The sequence below is a fragment of the Centroberyx gerrardi genome, chromosome 4, assembly GCF_048128805.1.
Source record: "Centroberyx gerrardi isolate f3 chromosome 4, fCenGer3.hap1.cur.20231027, whole genome shotgun sequence".
In the NCBI taxonomy this organism is placed as follows: domain Eukaryota; kingdom Metazoa; phylum Chordata; class Actinopteri; order Beryciformes; family Berycidae; genus Centroberyx; species Centroberyx gerrardi.
Window position 1 is genome coordinate 22592889 of NC_136000.1, and position 17259 is coordinate 22610147.

Genomic DNA, 17259 nt, shown 5'->3' on the forward strand with positions numbered 1-17259 from the left:
AATATTTCCGACAGCACCTGAAGGTAGCATACCTCTGTGATGAAGCCTGCAGCGACATCATGCGTCCATTAGAGTGTATAGCCCGGCCTGTTTATCGCTTCCTTTTATATTAAAGTTTCGGATTCGTTTCTGTTAAAGTCTAGCTGCTGTGGTGACCAAGGCAGAACAGTCTGCCCTTACAGGCCTACTGCTATCGAGTTGTGGTGGTTCATTCACAGGCGACCAGGATGACCTCAGTCGTTTCTAAGCTTGTTTTCGAGACCGTGTGCGAAAACCAAGGATGTTTGGACTTTAAGCGGCTCCATGAGTTGATCGGGCAACGTTTAACAGTCGCGGGACCGGTCCTGCACAGCGTTCTCTTCGACGACGGGAAAATCGCTATTCAAGAAGGCAGGGAGAAGGCGTCGAGAGGTCAACCCATCAGCTCGGACAGTCTGATAGTGGCCAAAACCTCCGTGCGGCTCTGCCAGAGGCTCCCGGCAGACTGTGCGCAGTGCGACCAGCTGCACCTGTGCAGGTATTATGTTTGCGGCAACTGCAGATTCGGGTAAGTTTCGGGTTTTCACTTTTGTCTTTTGCCATTACGAAGAAGAACTAGCCTATACTACCTCTATGATAACTTCTACAAGGATGCAAATATAACCAAGTCATAGCCCACCACCGAAAATCACATGATGCTGATAACAGATTAAAAAAAAAGTTACCTATAGTTCATCATAGGCCTAGCCTGTTCCCCAGTAACACGGATAGGCCTACTTGTTATCAATGTTGTGATCCTGAAGACGGAAGACTGATAATCAGTAGCCTATGTTTGTTTTCGATTTAGCAACTTTGTCAACAAAACTGAGCACGGAGCAGAGAGGGACAGAGAGAGGATATATAGGCCTAATACAGGCATCAGAGTAAGAGTTCAGTTTCCAATAAGCTGTTCAGCTTTGTTCAACTGTGTGTGTGTGTGTGTGTGTGTGTGTGTATGTGTGTGTGTGTGTGTGCGCGCGCGCGCGCGCGCGTGTGTGTGTTGTTGATAAGGTTAATGTAACCTAATCTACTTAAAGTAGGCTATACCCAGTTATGGCAGAGATAACTCGTTTCACTCCAATGTAAAAGTTGATAGTTGTTTTTATATCCAGATGATGATGGCCTTCGTCTTTATTCTTCAATCTTTTAAGCCACAGGGAGGCGACTCATTGCTGGAGAATGTTCAAGAAGGAATCAGGAAGAAAACAATAATAAAAGACCGTCACGTTCTTTGTCTTGTTTTTATTTTTCCTTCACTTTAGACTTGTGTTCACAGGTCTTGACTAACCTGTCCAAGATCCTATGATGTTGTGAATTTTTTTTATGGGTGTGTCTGAATTGTTATATGAATATGAAACTGAGTAAGCTTCAAATTCATTACGATGGACAGTCTACATTTTTGGAATAGATCTTTGATTAGGCCGAGCTTTACAAAGTTATGTGTGGGGTCTCCTTTCAGTTTTGTTATACAGTAGCACTCATGATAAATGCATGCTATTGAAAGAAAGTACATTGTAAAGAATATTTTTTAGTAAAATATAACATTCAAAGTAAGACGAACCATTTTTCTTTTCTGCTGAAAGACTAATTAAAAACAATAGGAACAATGGAAAACAATAAAAACATTAAAACAATCGTTGACAAAAATGATTAAGATTCCTCTAATGTATGTGCAATTCAGTTCATTATTTGGATTTACTTTCAAGCTGCTTTAAAAAAAAAAGTGTTGCATCTATAAATGTTAATTCTAATATTTGACCACAAGATGGCAGTAATTCACATTCGACTAAAATTTCCCCTCACCACTCTGAACTGAGTGCTGTGGAATGAAGTTGAATAATATAGACTATATAGTGCTGTCTTGCAGATTTTGCTTTACTGATGACAATATTTACAAACACACGCACACACACACACAAAGAGGCAAAGGGGAAATACGCAGATTAAGACCATTAACGTATCTGTATGCTCATCTGCCTGTGTCTGTGTGTCAAGGGCGGATATTTCATTTCACTGTTGGGGGGGACAATAAACAGAAAAATTTCTCAAGAGCAATTCCTGAAGGGGACACCAAAGGTGCCGCCAAAAGTACTGTTGTATTAAATGTATATAGAGGTCCATTATGAAACATTTCCATAAGCACTTTATTCCTTTCTTATGAAGATTTTATCAAATTGCCTTTGATATTACTGGGGTCTTTCTACTTGGCGTTTCGGTGCACTGAAAAATGATCGGATGTCTGTTTTTCTTTTCTCTGCCATTTTAACTGACCTGGCTGGCTGACAAATAGACACACACACACACACACACACACACACACACACACACAGCATGCAGGTTATTTACAGTAGTAGGTGAGATGCAACACCCATTAACTGAACTAAAGCTAATATATGCCTAATTAGATTTTGTTTTCCCGAAAAAGCAGATCTCTAATGTTTTGCCTGCCAGAAACGTACTTATATTTAACATAATGTTTGTTGTAATTATGTCTTTTTTATTAATTAAGTCTTCATTTATTTCCAAAATTATGAACAAAATAACATAGTGGCAGCCATTTTACATGCAGTAAGAAAAAAATAATATACTTAGAACCTAATTACATAGGGTAAGTTAATCTTAAATATTATATTATAGAAATATTACTGTTACCATCTACAAAAGATAAAGTATTTTGGTATGAAATCCCGCATTTTAATTTAACCAAGTATCCTGTATCATAAATACATGTCTGGCATTTGTAACAAACCAAACCGCTTGAAAATCGGTCGAAAATTCAGTGAGTTATGAGGATTTTAATTGTGGACAGACCTCCTGCCTCCATACACACACATGCATTAGGAGACGCGGCTCCGTACCAACACGCTGACGCACAAGATTCAACCGCGAGGTAACGGAACAAAATGTAGTCTGGTTACAATTGTGAATGTGTTTTATTCTATTGAGTGGTAGAAGTAAAGAAAAATGTCTGACACATCCTTTGTTTTAAGTTAACCTCAGCTACTTACTGGAGGTCTGCCACCACTGACACACTTCCAGAGATCCTCCACACACACTCGTACCGAGGGCTAATGTGTGTGTGTGGGGGTTCGGGGAGGCAGGTAGGCAGTGGACCAAACCACTGTGAGGCGTATGAGAGAGGGACTCAATCTTTCGAAACTTAAAAACGCATTGTTTTGCGTCTATAATTAGCACAAGTGCTTTCAATGCATATTATTATATTATTTAAAATTATATAGTTATGTTTACAATGATATATTGAGGGGGACAACTCTCTGTTAGTCCCAGGAAGGGGGGGTCCGGACCCCCCTGTCCCCCCCGTGATTTCCGCCCCTGCTGTGTGTGTTTGTGTTTGTCTGTGTGTGTGTGTGTGTGTGTGTGCGTACACATAGTGGAAAATAACCTTTATCACACTGATAGAGAAAAGTTGCTCAATAAAGAATTCAAGCTGAGATCTCTGTGTTCTTTCAATAAAGGTTATTTATTAGTGCACAGCACAGTGGCAAATGCAGTTTTCTGAATAGTGAAGCAAAAAAAGGATACAAGTATGATTTTCGACACAAAGACAAGCAGTGCGTAAGGGAGGGTGTACTGTCTTATCAGTCCTGTGTCCTTGACTGTCTTCTGGAGACAGGAACGGAGCACTAAGGTCTGGTAAACAAGTTGCATGAAGGATTCAGTACTTTTCCACTCCGCGAACAGTGGAGAAAAGAAAGAACTAAAGAAAGAATGACTATCAACTTTCTTTTTCATTGGACTAATAAGTAGGATATTCAATCCTCATCTCTGCCATAAGGTGAAGGAACCAGCAGCTACCCTAAACCTTATTAACAGCTGCTGCTAATGAATTCATACACTCACTTAATGCATTGCATGGAGGGATTTATGGCCAAAATCTTGCCATACAAGCCCTGTCAGTGGGGTTTCATGAAATTCTACGGCCACGATACACTGGCAACACTATGGGGATTTTGATGTGATGAACTGTGTAACTTTTCATACTTTAACCCAAAGGTGGTAAATACTCACGCATGTGTGTATGCACCATAAAGATATTATACTGCCTGCAAGAAAGCAGATCCTCTCTCAGCCCCTCGTCTCCATGCTCTGCTCCATGCTCGGACATGTTGACAAAGTTACAAAATTGAAATGATGAACTGTCACAATAAACTCTCTATGGCGTTTCACGGATATATCTTAAGTCCCTATAGGCATATTATAGTGACACCATAGGAGATAACAAAAAAACAAAAAACTACCATTAAGTGTGATATGGTCATGATAAAGTCTGTATTGAGTACCACAGTCACACTGTGAGTCTTAGGCCTATGCATGTACAGAAACTATGTATGTAGGCTACTGTATGTAGGTGTGTACAGTAGCCTATGTATTGTATTGTAGACATCATTTAAGCGCCATCTTCATAGGGTTATTCAGTAAAACTAAAATCCTTTACTGAAAATATGTGTTGTTTTTATCATTACTTTCAGAAACAAGTGCAAAAATTCCCACATTCTGGCTTCTCCATACAATGTGGCCCTTTTGACGAGATTTGGACTGCAAGACCTGACTGAGAAACAGTTGTTCCAGTTGTTACTGCAGAATGATCCCTATCTACTTCCTGAGGTACATCGCACTGAACAGTTGGATGGGAATTGAGGTTGTGTTGGAATGGCGTAAATGAAGGAACTAAAGAAGCCTTAATCAATGCTTGAATGAATGAATGAATCAATCTATCAATCAATCAATCAATCAGTTGTCATACATTTTCCTTGTGATGTGATTGCATGGTCATCCTCCTCTCTTTCCACCTCCAGATATGCCCACATTACAACAAGGGCAACGGTGAACATGGATCCTGTAAGTTCGCAGCCTCCTGTACCAACCTTCACCTCTGCCAGCACTTTGTCCAAGGTGACTGTAAGTTTGGGCCTTCATGTAAGAGGGCCCATAATATGGATGCTCATGTCATGAAGATCCTCAATGGCCGAGGATTCAGCCACGAGAATATTCAAGTCATCGGGAAGATCTACCGAAATAAGTTCATCATCTTGGGTCAACAGGAGAGACAAGCTGTTGCTGTTCCTGGTACAGTACTTTTTATAGAAAAATTAGGAGCTGTTTGTGTTACGTGGTCAGAGTAGTAGCCTACACAGCACATTGTGTGTATGTATGTGCGTCTCTTGCAGCGTACCCGGTGGTGAGAGACCGCACTCGCCACCCTTCCATCAAATCCTCCACTAGTTCTGCTGGCGCCACCAATCCCATCAGTGAGGCTGACAGGGATGAAATCTGCCTGTACTTCATTCGCAGACACTGCAGCTTCAAAGGTAACATTGCTGCTGCTACAAGTCACTTGTGATTCCTCACTAAATGTGTGTGTACATCTGGATGTAGAGAGGGAGAGAAAAAGAGACTATGTGCTTTTGTGTGCCACTGTCTAGATGGGTCTATACTATCTTTGTATGTTTGTGTCATTTTTCCCAGACAAGTGTGCCCGTGTCCATTACCACCTACCTTACAAGTGGCAGGTTCTAGACGTTGATGGCGTGACCTGGAAGGACTTGCCCAATATGGAGGACATTGAGAAGGCCTACTGTGACCCAGGACAAGACACAAGCTGTACCGATCAACCGTCTCAACCCTCTCTGCTTTTTGGATTCCTGTCTATCCAACCAAGGTGCATGAACGATATAACAGACCACAGAGGTGTAGATAGTGTAACTGTTATTCTTACGGGTTTATTGTCCAGCCCAACATTGGTGTAACTCTGTAGAACTGCCTGCTCCCCCTGTGAGAATTGTTGATTTAGACATTTCCGCTGCTTATTTTCAGGTCTGCACCCCAGTCAGTGGACTTCTTGACAATGAGGTATGGAGGGTCTCCAGTTCGTCGCCTGTCCACTGCCTCATCTGTCTCTAAACCTCCTCACTTCATCCTTACCACACAGTGGCTGTGGTACTGGAAGGATGGGAATGGGAAATGGGTGGAGTATGGACTTGAGGTCAGTTAATAGTGTTAAGGCAGATTGAGCAGCTACGGTGTGTGTCTTATGTATTCAGTGATGATCAGATGAAACACAAACACAACTTTCACATTTGCTCCCTCCCTCCTTTCACTCTGTGATAATTACATTTTTCCTGTTTAATGATTGAAAGATGTTACACTCACTTTGTTCTACACTCTATTTATGTTTTCTCTGTAGGGGAGTGGTGATGCGCCTGCCTCTGTCACTTCTCAAACTCTGGAGAATGTTTATCTCGCAGACAGAGAGACGGATATTCCTTTTGGTGCTGGCAAACAAAAGTATATTCTCTACTTCAAAGGCACGCCTGGAGCCCAGCAGATGTACCAGCAGAATATACAATACAAAACCATACGAGAGGTCAGAAGGAGGCCTCGCTTTGTCTCCGCTCACGAAGTGGAGCTTGAGCTGAAGAGGTATTTTCAAATGGAGGGAGATTATTTGCATTGTCCTTGCAGTGAGAAATTAGTAACCTATTTTGGATACCTCTACAGTAGAGGCATCCAAAATTAGAATTAGTAGAAATTAGTAACCTATTTTGGATACCTCTACAGTAGAGGCATCCAAAATTAGAATTAGTAGAAATTAGTAACCTATTTTGGATACCTCTACAGTAGAGGTATCCAAAATAGGTTACTAATTTCTCACTGGTCTCAGCTGACTCAACCAGCCAGATAATTCTTGTGTTCATGTCTCCTTGGTAGCACATCATCAGACAGCTCCACTTCCTCCTCCACAGCTGAAGCTGTCCCAGCCCACTGGGACAAGAATGCCCTACCTGATTTCTCATACAAGGTATTTGTATAGCATGTACTTTTGTGTTGAAATGTTCCTGTTTTTAGTCTATTTTTTTCTCCAATGCATTGAATATATATATTTACATGTATTTATCTGCACTGTATTATATCTTTCAGCTGGTTCCTCTCTCCAACTCTATGAAGCAGTATGACATGGTTGAGAAGTTGTTTAAGCTCACCATGCCGCACAGTGTAATAAACAGCATCAAGAGGATCCAGAACCCCTCTATGTGGAGAATGTTTCAATGGTAAAACACATGCAGGGCCTCTTGGGTGGGGTGAGGTGGGGGGCATCCAGGACACCTGAGCCAGGAGTTCACAGTGATGACAAGTCACAAGCCAGCCCTTTATGTGAAGATCCATGGCCTGAATAGGCCTACATGTGCTATACGAGTATACACCAACTAGAGGTTTTTTTCCCACAGCGCAGCCGAGGGCATCACGAGGCAAATTCAGGTCAGGCAGTCAGTCAGTCAGGTAGGTAACGCTTAGTGAGATGATGCCTCTAGAGGGCGTCTTTGACTGTGAGATAGATAAGATAAGATAAGAGATAAGATATCACTTTATTAATCCCCGTGGGGAAATTCGAGATGCAGTGTTTCCCATACAGAGGCACAAAATCAAAAGTTGGTCTGTATAGAAATGGATGTAAATCGATCTCTAATGTGCCTGATGTGCGCAACACGCCATGTCTGTAATTTGGAGATGTACAGACAGCAGACCAGCAGCATTGAACTCAATCCACAGTCTCCCAGTGTGAAAACAAAAGTGAAATTTACATTCCACAGTCAGTAACAGGGATTTGTAGACAGCAACTCTGTCCCTACAAACTTTAACGGTAGGTGACGTCATCGTGTGGTATTTAAGTATTGTTAGTGGAATTAGGTAATTTAACTGTGTCGCAGTGCTTCAGTGCATAGAATTGAACCCATGTGATGTGATATTGGGTCATAAATGACAGTGATTTTATTCATTTCAACATTTCTTTTTAGTCCTGTGTAATTTTTGATTTTGCTTAATCTGTGTTCAGGCAGAAGGAGCAGATGAAGGAGAAAAATGGAGGGAAACCTGTGGATGAGCAGTACTTGTTCCATGGGACAGATGAGTCCCTGATTGATGCCATCTGTGAGCAAAACTTTGACTGGAGGGTCTGTGGTGTCCATGGTACAGCCTATGGCAAAGGTATGTATGTCTGGTCCTAAGCACCCATTCCAGTAGTATGATAAATACTGACAAGATACAACAGAAACATGTTTTTGCACAAATGCTATGCTATGCCTGTTCTGGGCCTGGGTATGGTTTAGCACAGTATAGCACAGGATTGGTACCCTTTGGTTTTCCATTGCAATTTTGAATATATGGGACCCTGTCCAGAGTGCCCATGTGTAACTAAAGCAACAGTAGAACCATTGCAACCAGTGTCAACAGCACACTTTCGGAATTAAGATTGTTCTGCAAGCTGCACTTTTTCATAGGCCCATAGTGTGATTAGCACTTGTATTTCTTCTGTTTCCCATTGCAGTGTTTTGTCATTGTTTTTCCATTGCTTGTTGATGTTTTGTCTCTTTCTCAACTTTCTCTGACTTTCCACTTTTGTTCCATTTGTTTACACCAGCTGGGTACTGGGTTGTAACTGACCATTGACCCTGTGTATTGCTTGTGTGATGAGAGCAATCCTGCCAGCACCCTTTGAAAGCGGGCTGGTATCAGACACATATGGGTGCTGTATTAGCACGCTTTTACTGTACCCTAACCGTACTGAACCGTGAACAAAAACCAAATGGAAAACCATAGCCTACTTTACCATGACAGCACTTGTGTAGTGGAAAAAGCACATTAAATTTGTGTTCTCTTTTGGATTGTGATAACAGTACTCATACCTTTTTTACTGTATAGGGAGCTACTTCGCCAAAGCGGCCTCCTACTCGGACAGATATGCCAAAGTCAAAGGCAGCAAGAACAAGATCATGTTTGTTGCTCTGGTCCTGGTGGGGGAGTTCACCAAGGGAAGCAGCAGCTACGTCCGACCCCCTGCAAAAGGAACCACCAAACGCTTATACGATAGCTGTGTTGACTCCGAGACCAACCCCAACATCTTTGTTGTCTTCGACAAACTCCAGATTTATCCCGAGTACCTCATTGATTACTCATGAAACCTGATGCTGTTGTTGCATTACTACTCTGATGATGTTATTCGGGTGTAAAAAGGTTCTTATAAGATGGCCTTTACTTTGGCTGGTAGCTGAATTTCGACCTGAGGGCTGCAGTTTGTTATTCTGTAACTTTGTGTGAAATCTTCTTAGGGGTCTTGTGGATTTTAATTCTGTACTGAATACATGTAGAAATACCGAGAAATGTGTCAAGATTAGAATTTAATTCCTATATATCTATACTGTTGATATTTTTTGTGTATGATTATTATCATGCGTGATGAATGTATTAAGTATTAGAAAGCTCACAGTTACATTCTACCTATTTTTGCATTGAAGAATTTACACTCAAAAAATAGATTCCTTGGCAAATTGCTATGTTAAGTTTATTTTATTTGACATGGACATCACAGTAGCATTAGAATTGTAACATACAGTACATTTATGCACAAGGACCAGATGCACTGTGTTTAGTGTTTGTAGCGAAACGCTAATTTACAACACCTGTCCACAGGAGGCTTTTTTTTTTTTTTTAGTTAAAATAGAAAAAAGAAAAGAAAAGAAAGAAAAAAAAAGATAAGAAACGGAAGAAGAAAAAAAAAGAGGACATAAAATACACCCACAAATACATACACAAAAATACATCCACTGTTTTGATATTTGGTGTCTGAAAGGTACTTGGGACTAGAAATTATCTCTTGAGTTTATGAATGGGTCATCATGAAATAAACACAGAATTGGTTACTAAAGTATGTAATTTTTTTAACTTCTTATTTTCATTGTGTAGCCAGCATAGAGAAGATTAACCTCTAACCTCTCTGCCCACCACACTGTCTGATTAGAAAGGTGAACTGCCAACCTCACTTTTCATGTGCTAATGTTATTTATCATTTAAGCGTAGTAATGCTGTTGCTCTGTTGTTCGTATTCAGTCCTCCTTCCAATTCACCCCCAGGAAAAACACAAGATAGGCACTAGAGGCACCATTTTAAGTGGAAGATAGCCTAACTATTATGATTAGATCTACCATTTTACTCAGCCTAGTAGTTTTTACAACCCTAACCCATGGATCAGCTGGATTGTTTTTTTTTCATAGGAATTTTTCTACCATCTAACAAAAGAAATGAGCTGTCTCTTCCGGTGATTTTCAAAAATACACTGTTTGTTAGGCTTGACCCGATTAGCGGCTGGATTCACAGCGAAAGAGGCGGTGGTACGGTGCAACCAAAGGTGTATTCACCCACAACAGCACTCCAGGGTCCTACCAACAGCAGAGTCAGATGAACACTGGCAGCCTTTTATACTCTGCCTCAGGTAATTAACCTGGATGCTACCAACTATAGGGGTCACTTAAACAATAGCATTCAACAATACAATATACTGCCCCCTTTAACCTACCATTCTACATATCTATCGAATACATACAGTTAAAATAGATGTTGCTCTCAAACAATAAATACTGCAACATATAAACAATATACATTTTAGTTCAAACACACACACACAACACCCCCCCTCTGCTATCCCATCACATGGTCCCTCCCGGAACTATATATAGGTGCTCGGACACCCCGAGGAACTCTTTTGCCCGAACACCCTGGAACACAGACAAGACAGCACAGGTAAGTGATTGCATGAACCAATTAAAATCCTTACATTGCACCACTATAGTATTACACTTAGAAATATATATATTGCACTTAAGGTATTGCACTTAGAAATATTGCACTTGCCCATACCAAATCATGACATTCAACCAACCAATGAAAACCCATTCCATGTCAGGTTAAGTACTGAACATCTGTTTGTTTCCTTCAGGTGGAGCTTGAATCCTTGCCCATGCTGAGTAACTGCTCCAGCAGGACAAGATAAAATAACTCACACAAACAAACTTAAAATGTTTAGTAAAATATATATATTTAATAAAATACTTTAAAACATGACTCGGTTTGCAATTTTTAATGCTGTGCAAATGTTACTGTGCAAACTATGCTGTGCAAACCATTCAATAAATCAAGTGTACAATACAAATGTGCAAATAGTGCAAAGGATTAGTAACGAAGTGCGCCTTCGTTACACCGTTTTTAGGTCCAAGAGTGGTGAAAGACTTCAACTCGGGAACCTTTAAGCACCATATGTGAAAGGAACATCTTCCATATTCATCTCTTTTTCAGATGTAGCCCCATGATTAATAACTAAGTATGTGAATAAATGACAATATTGAATTTTGACTATTTTCAGTTCAGTTTGACAACTTAACATTTCAGCCTTCTCAGTTGTGTAATAAAACCATATTTCATATGGATGTGTTAAAAATGGCTGACACTCTTCTTCTATGCCTCTTCCCTGTGAGATGTAAAACGTTAGCTCGCCGCACTGTAAAATGCCTGTTGGGAGGAAAGAGGCGTAGAAGAAGAGTGGCAGCCATTTTTAAGACATCTATATGAAAACCACTAGGACACAAAGGTGTGATTTTATACTTTATTGCAAATACTTTCAAAGAATGTTTTACTCGTAAGAGAAAAGCATTCAACATCGTCAGAAAGCTTGTCAGATTGGCAACATTTGGTCGGGAAACCTTGGCTAAATGAAGTCAAAGTGCCGCAAAGACTGTTTTCCGCGCGGTTTTTGATGGAAGGACTCGGGACTAGCAGTCACTCAGACAGTAACACTTTGTGAGATGGTCTCTGGAGGATGTCTTGTTTGGCTGCGAGCCAAATATAAGCTACATCTCCCACACACCGGGTCCCACTCTCTTGTCGCACCAAAAGAAAACCTATTATATCCCTGTCAATTCCCAACTATGCTGCACCACGCCACACACAATGCCAAAATAGAGCACTTATAGCCAATAGACCATACACCACAACAAATTACAAAGTAGACAACAACCGACGAACACATCCAAAACCAGGCTTGTATACTTCAATACTGTACGACGCAAAGTAATTAAGTAGTGGGAAAATAGATCATTTGCCAGTAGACCAGAGGACAGCACATGAAAATGTTCTAGCCACACTGTGCAGGAGCCTACCTCCAGATTCATTCCAACTGAACACACACAAACTTCAAATAAACAGCCGTCTTACCTAACGCAGTAGTAATTGTCTGTTTCCCCCTGCGTAGATGTCAACAATCTTTTCTGGTGACAGTCCTCTGGTCAAATCCGCCTCGATATGAAGGATAGCCGGTGATATATGGATATCCATTTTATGAAAATTCCACAGCTTAGCTAGTAGGCTACTTCGACTTCACCAAATCTAACAACAAATCGAACAAAAAAATACGTGCCCACGTATGCAACATAAAAAAAACACAAAACACTACAAGTCAATTGGCGGTAGGCAAAACTGGAATTGATTAATCTTTTCAAAAGTAGAAGTTGGAAGACTCAATACTGGAGGAGGGAAAATACTGCACACGGTATTCTATCCGTTAAGGCGGAAACGCATAGGGATTGGGAATTCATCTCGCACACTTGTACAACTGTCTAAACTTACAATATTAATGAATAATAATCATTACATTTATACTCTAATATGTATAATAATTATTATATAATAATTAATGAAGAAACCACTATCACATTCCACCATACTACCCATACGCGAAACGGGAGCTCCTAAATAAAGTTGTTTTTTTTATAATGTTAAAGACACATCTGGATCTCACGCCGCTTTCCGTATGACCTTAAACTTTACGATATTTTGCCTGAATCAAATAACATATATAAGAAAAAAAGATAATGGTCTGAATGAGACACATTCCCAGCTAAAAAAGAAGCAGTGTAGTCGGAAGTGAGACCCATCTGTCGCTTTGCTTGCTCTCTGACTCAACCATCAGAGCTTTAGCTAAAATGAGATCCCTGTGATGCCTGTCAAAGTGGATGATTATGTTTAGCTAGTGACATGGAGATTGACACTGGTGGCGCATACAATAACACATTGATATGGTTTACTTTGTGCAGAGGTGCAAATTAAGCTTTATTCAAGGGTTGTTGTAGTGATATATTTCAGCCACTAGGGGGGCCCTTGCCCCCCGGCCACCCCGCAATCGCCGCCTATGCTAACAACCGCTCGTGACAGATTTCCTTGCTTTTAGTTTTATTTAAACAACCATGCAGTCAAGCTTGTCAATATAATGACAAGTTACTGAAGTTATAACTTCAATAACTTCAGGTCTGTAGGGTCTTGAAATCTGTTGGACATATAGCCTGCATTGCCTGTGTATTAAAATCATCATCATCATCACCTTCGCAGATGAAATTGAAATTTCCAGAAGGGGATTATTTTTAAGATTAGTTGAGTGGAAAGAATCTGCTCAAAGAATGGAAAGCTATTTCAACAGGATTTAATACTAAAAGTACTAATGTGAAGTTTACCAGTGGCAATTGTCAATTAGAGTGTAGGCTATTCTAAAGAAAGTTGAATGTTGTTGTTAATGGAATTAGTAATTATGAAAAGATCAGTTTCATTACCAGAAAATAGCAACAAAGTATCATCTGTATAACAACATACCAACGGATCTGGTGAAAAAAAATATTAACAGCGGTGTTTAACACGTTCCTTTTCCCATGGACACATAACAGACATGCATAAATCTGAGAAAAACAGGATCCTATCGGAGCACCAAGTACAATCTGTCCTGAAAAGAAATTATGAAGTGTCCACTCCATGAGCTCAACAAGAAAATCATTAGGACGAAATATGTTAGTAGAACTATTATGTTTCATAGCTAACGGATCCTCTTAGTTGACAATAGGCTATTGTACAGTCATTGGACATCCATAGTTGCTAAAAAAACAAAAAAAACATTCTGTACATTATCCAGAGCTCCAATTTTATTCAGCACATCAGTTGATTCCTCTATATTGGGGGGAAGCTACTTAACCAAGTCCTTCCAGTAATTAAATAATCAATGTATTGTGATGCAGGTTCAGTAAGTGTCCCCTTGCCCCATATGATGGGAGTGTAAAATATTTTTAGAAAAAAGATACAAATTTAAACTTTTTCCAACCCTCATTTTGCCAGCATCTGTAGAATGGGCCATTTAGCTTTCTTATTGACTGTAATTTTCGAGTCAAAGAGATATTGCAATTCAACAGAAAAAGGTGAATATATCGCATCGGGCGAGTGCCCGGGGGCACCAGCCAATTTGCCTTGTCGGGGGGGCATCACACATTCAAACCACAATTACCTTTATAAGCTTTTATATATTAGGCCTACTCTCTGGGGGGAATACATACGCGGCCAAAATTAACCTTTGATACTAAAAAAGAATATAAAGAGAAAGTATCGTGATTGTGTGTAGGTGCCCCCCGCCTCCCCATCACATTTGAATTTGTCCAGTTCAAGCATTTTGTGCAGTAAGAGAAAACCCACATTGTCTTACATTTGTCTGCAGTATGTGTGTTGAGCCTGTACTGTTTAAGTTAATGTAAATCTATGATCTTTATTGGCATAGTAAAATTCACTTTTTTGGTGTCAAGTGGACGGAGGGGGGCACTTCAAGTGACTTCACCCTAGGGCACCACACTGTGTTAATCCGGGCCTCTCTGTGGGAATGTTATATTTGCATAATAAACACATAATCCTAAAGCCAAATCAATAGGAACTGTAGCCTAAGGAATTCCTGTTTGGACAACTGGCCCATCTGGTTTCTCTCTGATTCTCGTGATCCTCTCTTTTTTCAGGCACAACATCCAATATTTGTGCATAAGTGTAATCTGCTGTAGGCACATGGTGACTTTCCTTTGTAATTAGGTCACAAAACATTAAGTCACATTCACTGGACCCTTAAAACCAATAACCTGCTCTAAATTAATTTTCTAAAGACATGCACTTCTCCCAAGCCAAGATATAATATAACATAGGGAAGTTCATGCTAGCCTGAAAGCTATATGTCATTGATGGATTATATAAGCAACATTTTATGACCTACATTAATCAGAAACTATCAAATTCAAATCAAATTTGTCCTTTTTACAAGGAACTTTTTCACAGAATTTTCAAGTTTCATTAATTTGATTTTTTTTTTATTTATAAATTCAAGTTAATTGACTAAAATGCAACAGCAGGAGGTACATTTTAAGAAAAGGTGTAATTGTAAGTGGGGATGTCTATTTTTATTCTGAAGAAAGGTTTAAACCATGTTTCGGTTGATACAATTATATAATTGATATTACTATTTTAATCTCACTAGCTTGACACTGATGTGTTTGAGCATCAAGTGACAAGGTAAGGATGTATTGATAGATGGGTGACAGTATAAAAGTGTGTTTTTACTGTGTACCTTGTTACAACCTGCACTTTCCTCTGCCTGACATTGATAACATGAATATGTTTTGTTTTCAGAATACGTGTCTTCCTGGTCACCTGCAACAACAATCTCCCATTTAAGATTTGTTATCAGTGTTACATGATGCCATATGTTCTGTGGGAATAACCTGCAGCGCACACAGCAGATAAGAGCAATTTTCTGTAATGTAGCCTCATCTCTAACGAAAAATTACAGTAATGTTCCTGTGACGGCTGCACCAAATCGCTGCACATAAGTGTCAGTATACAATTCCATCCCACTCCCTTACCTCACCTCTTTTCCTTTGTTCACGTTTGGTTAGTTTATGGCACATTTACATTCACAATACACATACGCAAACCACATAACGACACGACACATAGGTTTTGTTTCAACAACATACTGTAGCGAGTGGTGGATTGTTATTTAGAAGAACAGGCGTAGAGATATTTTCATCACTCAAATGTGTGTTTTTATTGGCGAGTAACACACAACTCACCATTTAAACAGAACACCTCTGTCACCGTACTGAGGGCAGGTCACTAAACTCACACACACCCTTTGTCATGGTTTAACAATGTGTGAAAATGAAATACAACATAAAAGTCTCAGCCGACAAGAAAAGGAACAAGGAATAACAAGGAATAACTAGTAACACTAAGTAATGTGGCAACACAACAACGTGACTAACAAACTAACAATTCTAATGCCCCCAGGGCATGCTGGGAGGCTTCTCCCCGCCCCTATTCCCCGGGACGCTACACTGCCCCCACGTAGCTGGTTAGCTGTCCGCAGCAACCCATGCGTCGGTAACAAAGTCCCGGAGATGTTGGGGAAGCCGACGCTGTCGCTGAGCCCTCCTGGAGGGTTCTCCTGTTGCAACTTGGGACAGAACGGGGGTCTGAGTCTGGTCCTCTGCCCCTGACTCCCTGTCAGGTAGGGCCAGGGGTTGGTAGGGTGCCAGCCGGTCACGATGAAGCACCACCACCCGGTTCCGTTTGACCACCCGGTACATCTGACAGTTTGTCGAGTACAGTGCATGGCCCCACCAACTGGCTCATCAGTTTGGGGGAGAGGCCCTTCTTCCTCTCAGGGCTGTAGGCCCACACTTGCACCCCAGGGCAAAAGTCCTCCCCCCTGCAGCGGGAGTCGTAGGCCCGCTTCTGTCGGGTTCCCGCGTCCTCGAGTGCTCGCCTGGTCAGCTTGTGTACCTCCCGCAGCCGTTCTCGGAGGTGGTAGAAATAGCCCAGACCAGGCTTGCCCTGCACTTCTGGCTCAGGTGGGGGGCCGAACGCCAGGTCCACCCGAACATGAGGGCTGCGGGGTTGCATTTAGTAGACTCTTGCACTGCCGTTCAGTATGACCACAGGACCAGGGGTAGGTGCATGTCCCAGTCTCGCTGCCCGCGGCTGGAGTGCGGTTGAACTGCTCAACCAGCCTGTCGCTCTGGGGGTGTAGTGGTGTAGCCCGGGTCTTGATGCCCAGCCAGCGGCTGGGCATCAAGACTTCGCCGAACACTCCAGCCTCAAAGTTCCGCCCCTGGTCACTGTGCAGTTCTTCGGGAGCACCAAACTGGCAGAACATCTCGCTGACCAGGCATTCGGCGGTAGTGGCGGCACTCTGGTCAGGGACCGCATACGCCTCAGGCCACTTGGTAAAGTAGTCCATGGCCACGAGGACGTAGCGGTTCCCTTGATCATGGTGGGAAAAGGCCCCAGGATATCGACAGCCACACGCTCCACTGGGGCCCCCACCTGGTACTGTTGTAGAGGAGCGTGTGAGCCTCGGGTCGACCCTTTCTGGGCGGTGCAGGAATCACACCGGTGGACGTAATTACAGAGAAAACACTTTTGGTAGAAATCCTCTTTTTTTCCCCTAATTAATGGGAAATCTGCTTTTGGTGCTATAGAACTATCCTAACATATATATACATATATACAACAAAATGTAAAAACCACATGGTTCTTCAATCC

General features: G+C 41.3%; 1 protein-coding gene across 1 annotated transcript; it reads left to right on the forward strand.

The window, feature by feature from the left end:
• Positions 1-143: 143 nt before the first annotated feature.
• parp12a (poly (ADP-ribose) polymerase family, member 12a) lies at positions 144-9616 on the forward strand. The gene is made up of 11 exons (XM_071900294.2): positions 144-547; positions 4509-4644; positions 4836-5106; positions 5208-5348; positions 5506-5698; positions 5854-6022; positions 6224-6459; positions 6748-6838; positions 6958-7088; positions 7871-8022; positions 8737-9616. The coding sequence occupies exons 1-11, from the start codon at positions 228-230 to the stop codon at positions 8991-8993; spliced, it is 2097 nt and encodes a 698-aa protein (XP_071756395.1). The 5' UTR covers positions 144-227; the 3' UTR covers positions 8994-9616.
• The last annotated feature ends 7643 nt before the right edge of the window (positions 9617-17259 follow it).

What these genes read in the sequence shown, in the direction of transcription:
- parp12a (XM_071900294.2), top strand. Translation starts at nt 228, where the DNA reads ATGACCTCAGTCGTTTCTAAGCTTGTTTTCGAGACCGTGTGCGAAAAC. An exon ending in GGGTGGAGTATGGACTTGAG is followed by an intron (nt 6,023 to 6,223) that starts GTCAGTTAATAG and finishes TTTTCTCTGTAG; the next exon opens with GGGAGTGGTGATGCGCCTGC. An exon ending in GTGGAGCTTGAGCTGAAGAG is followed by an intron (nt 6,460 to 6,747) that starts GTATTTTCAAAT and finishes TCTCCTTGGTAG; the next exon opens with CACATCATCAGACAGCTCCA.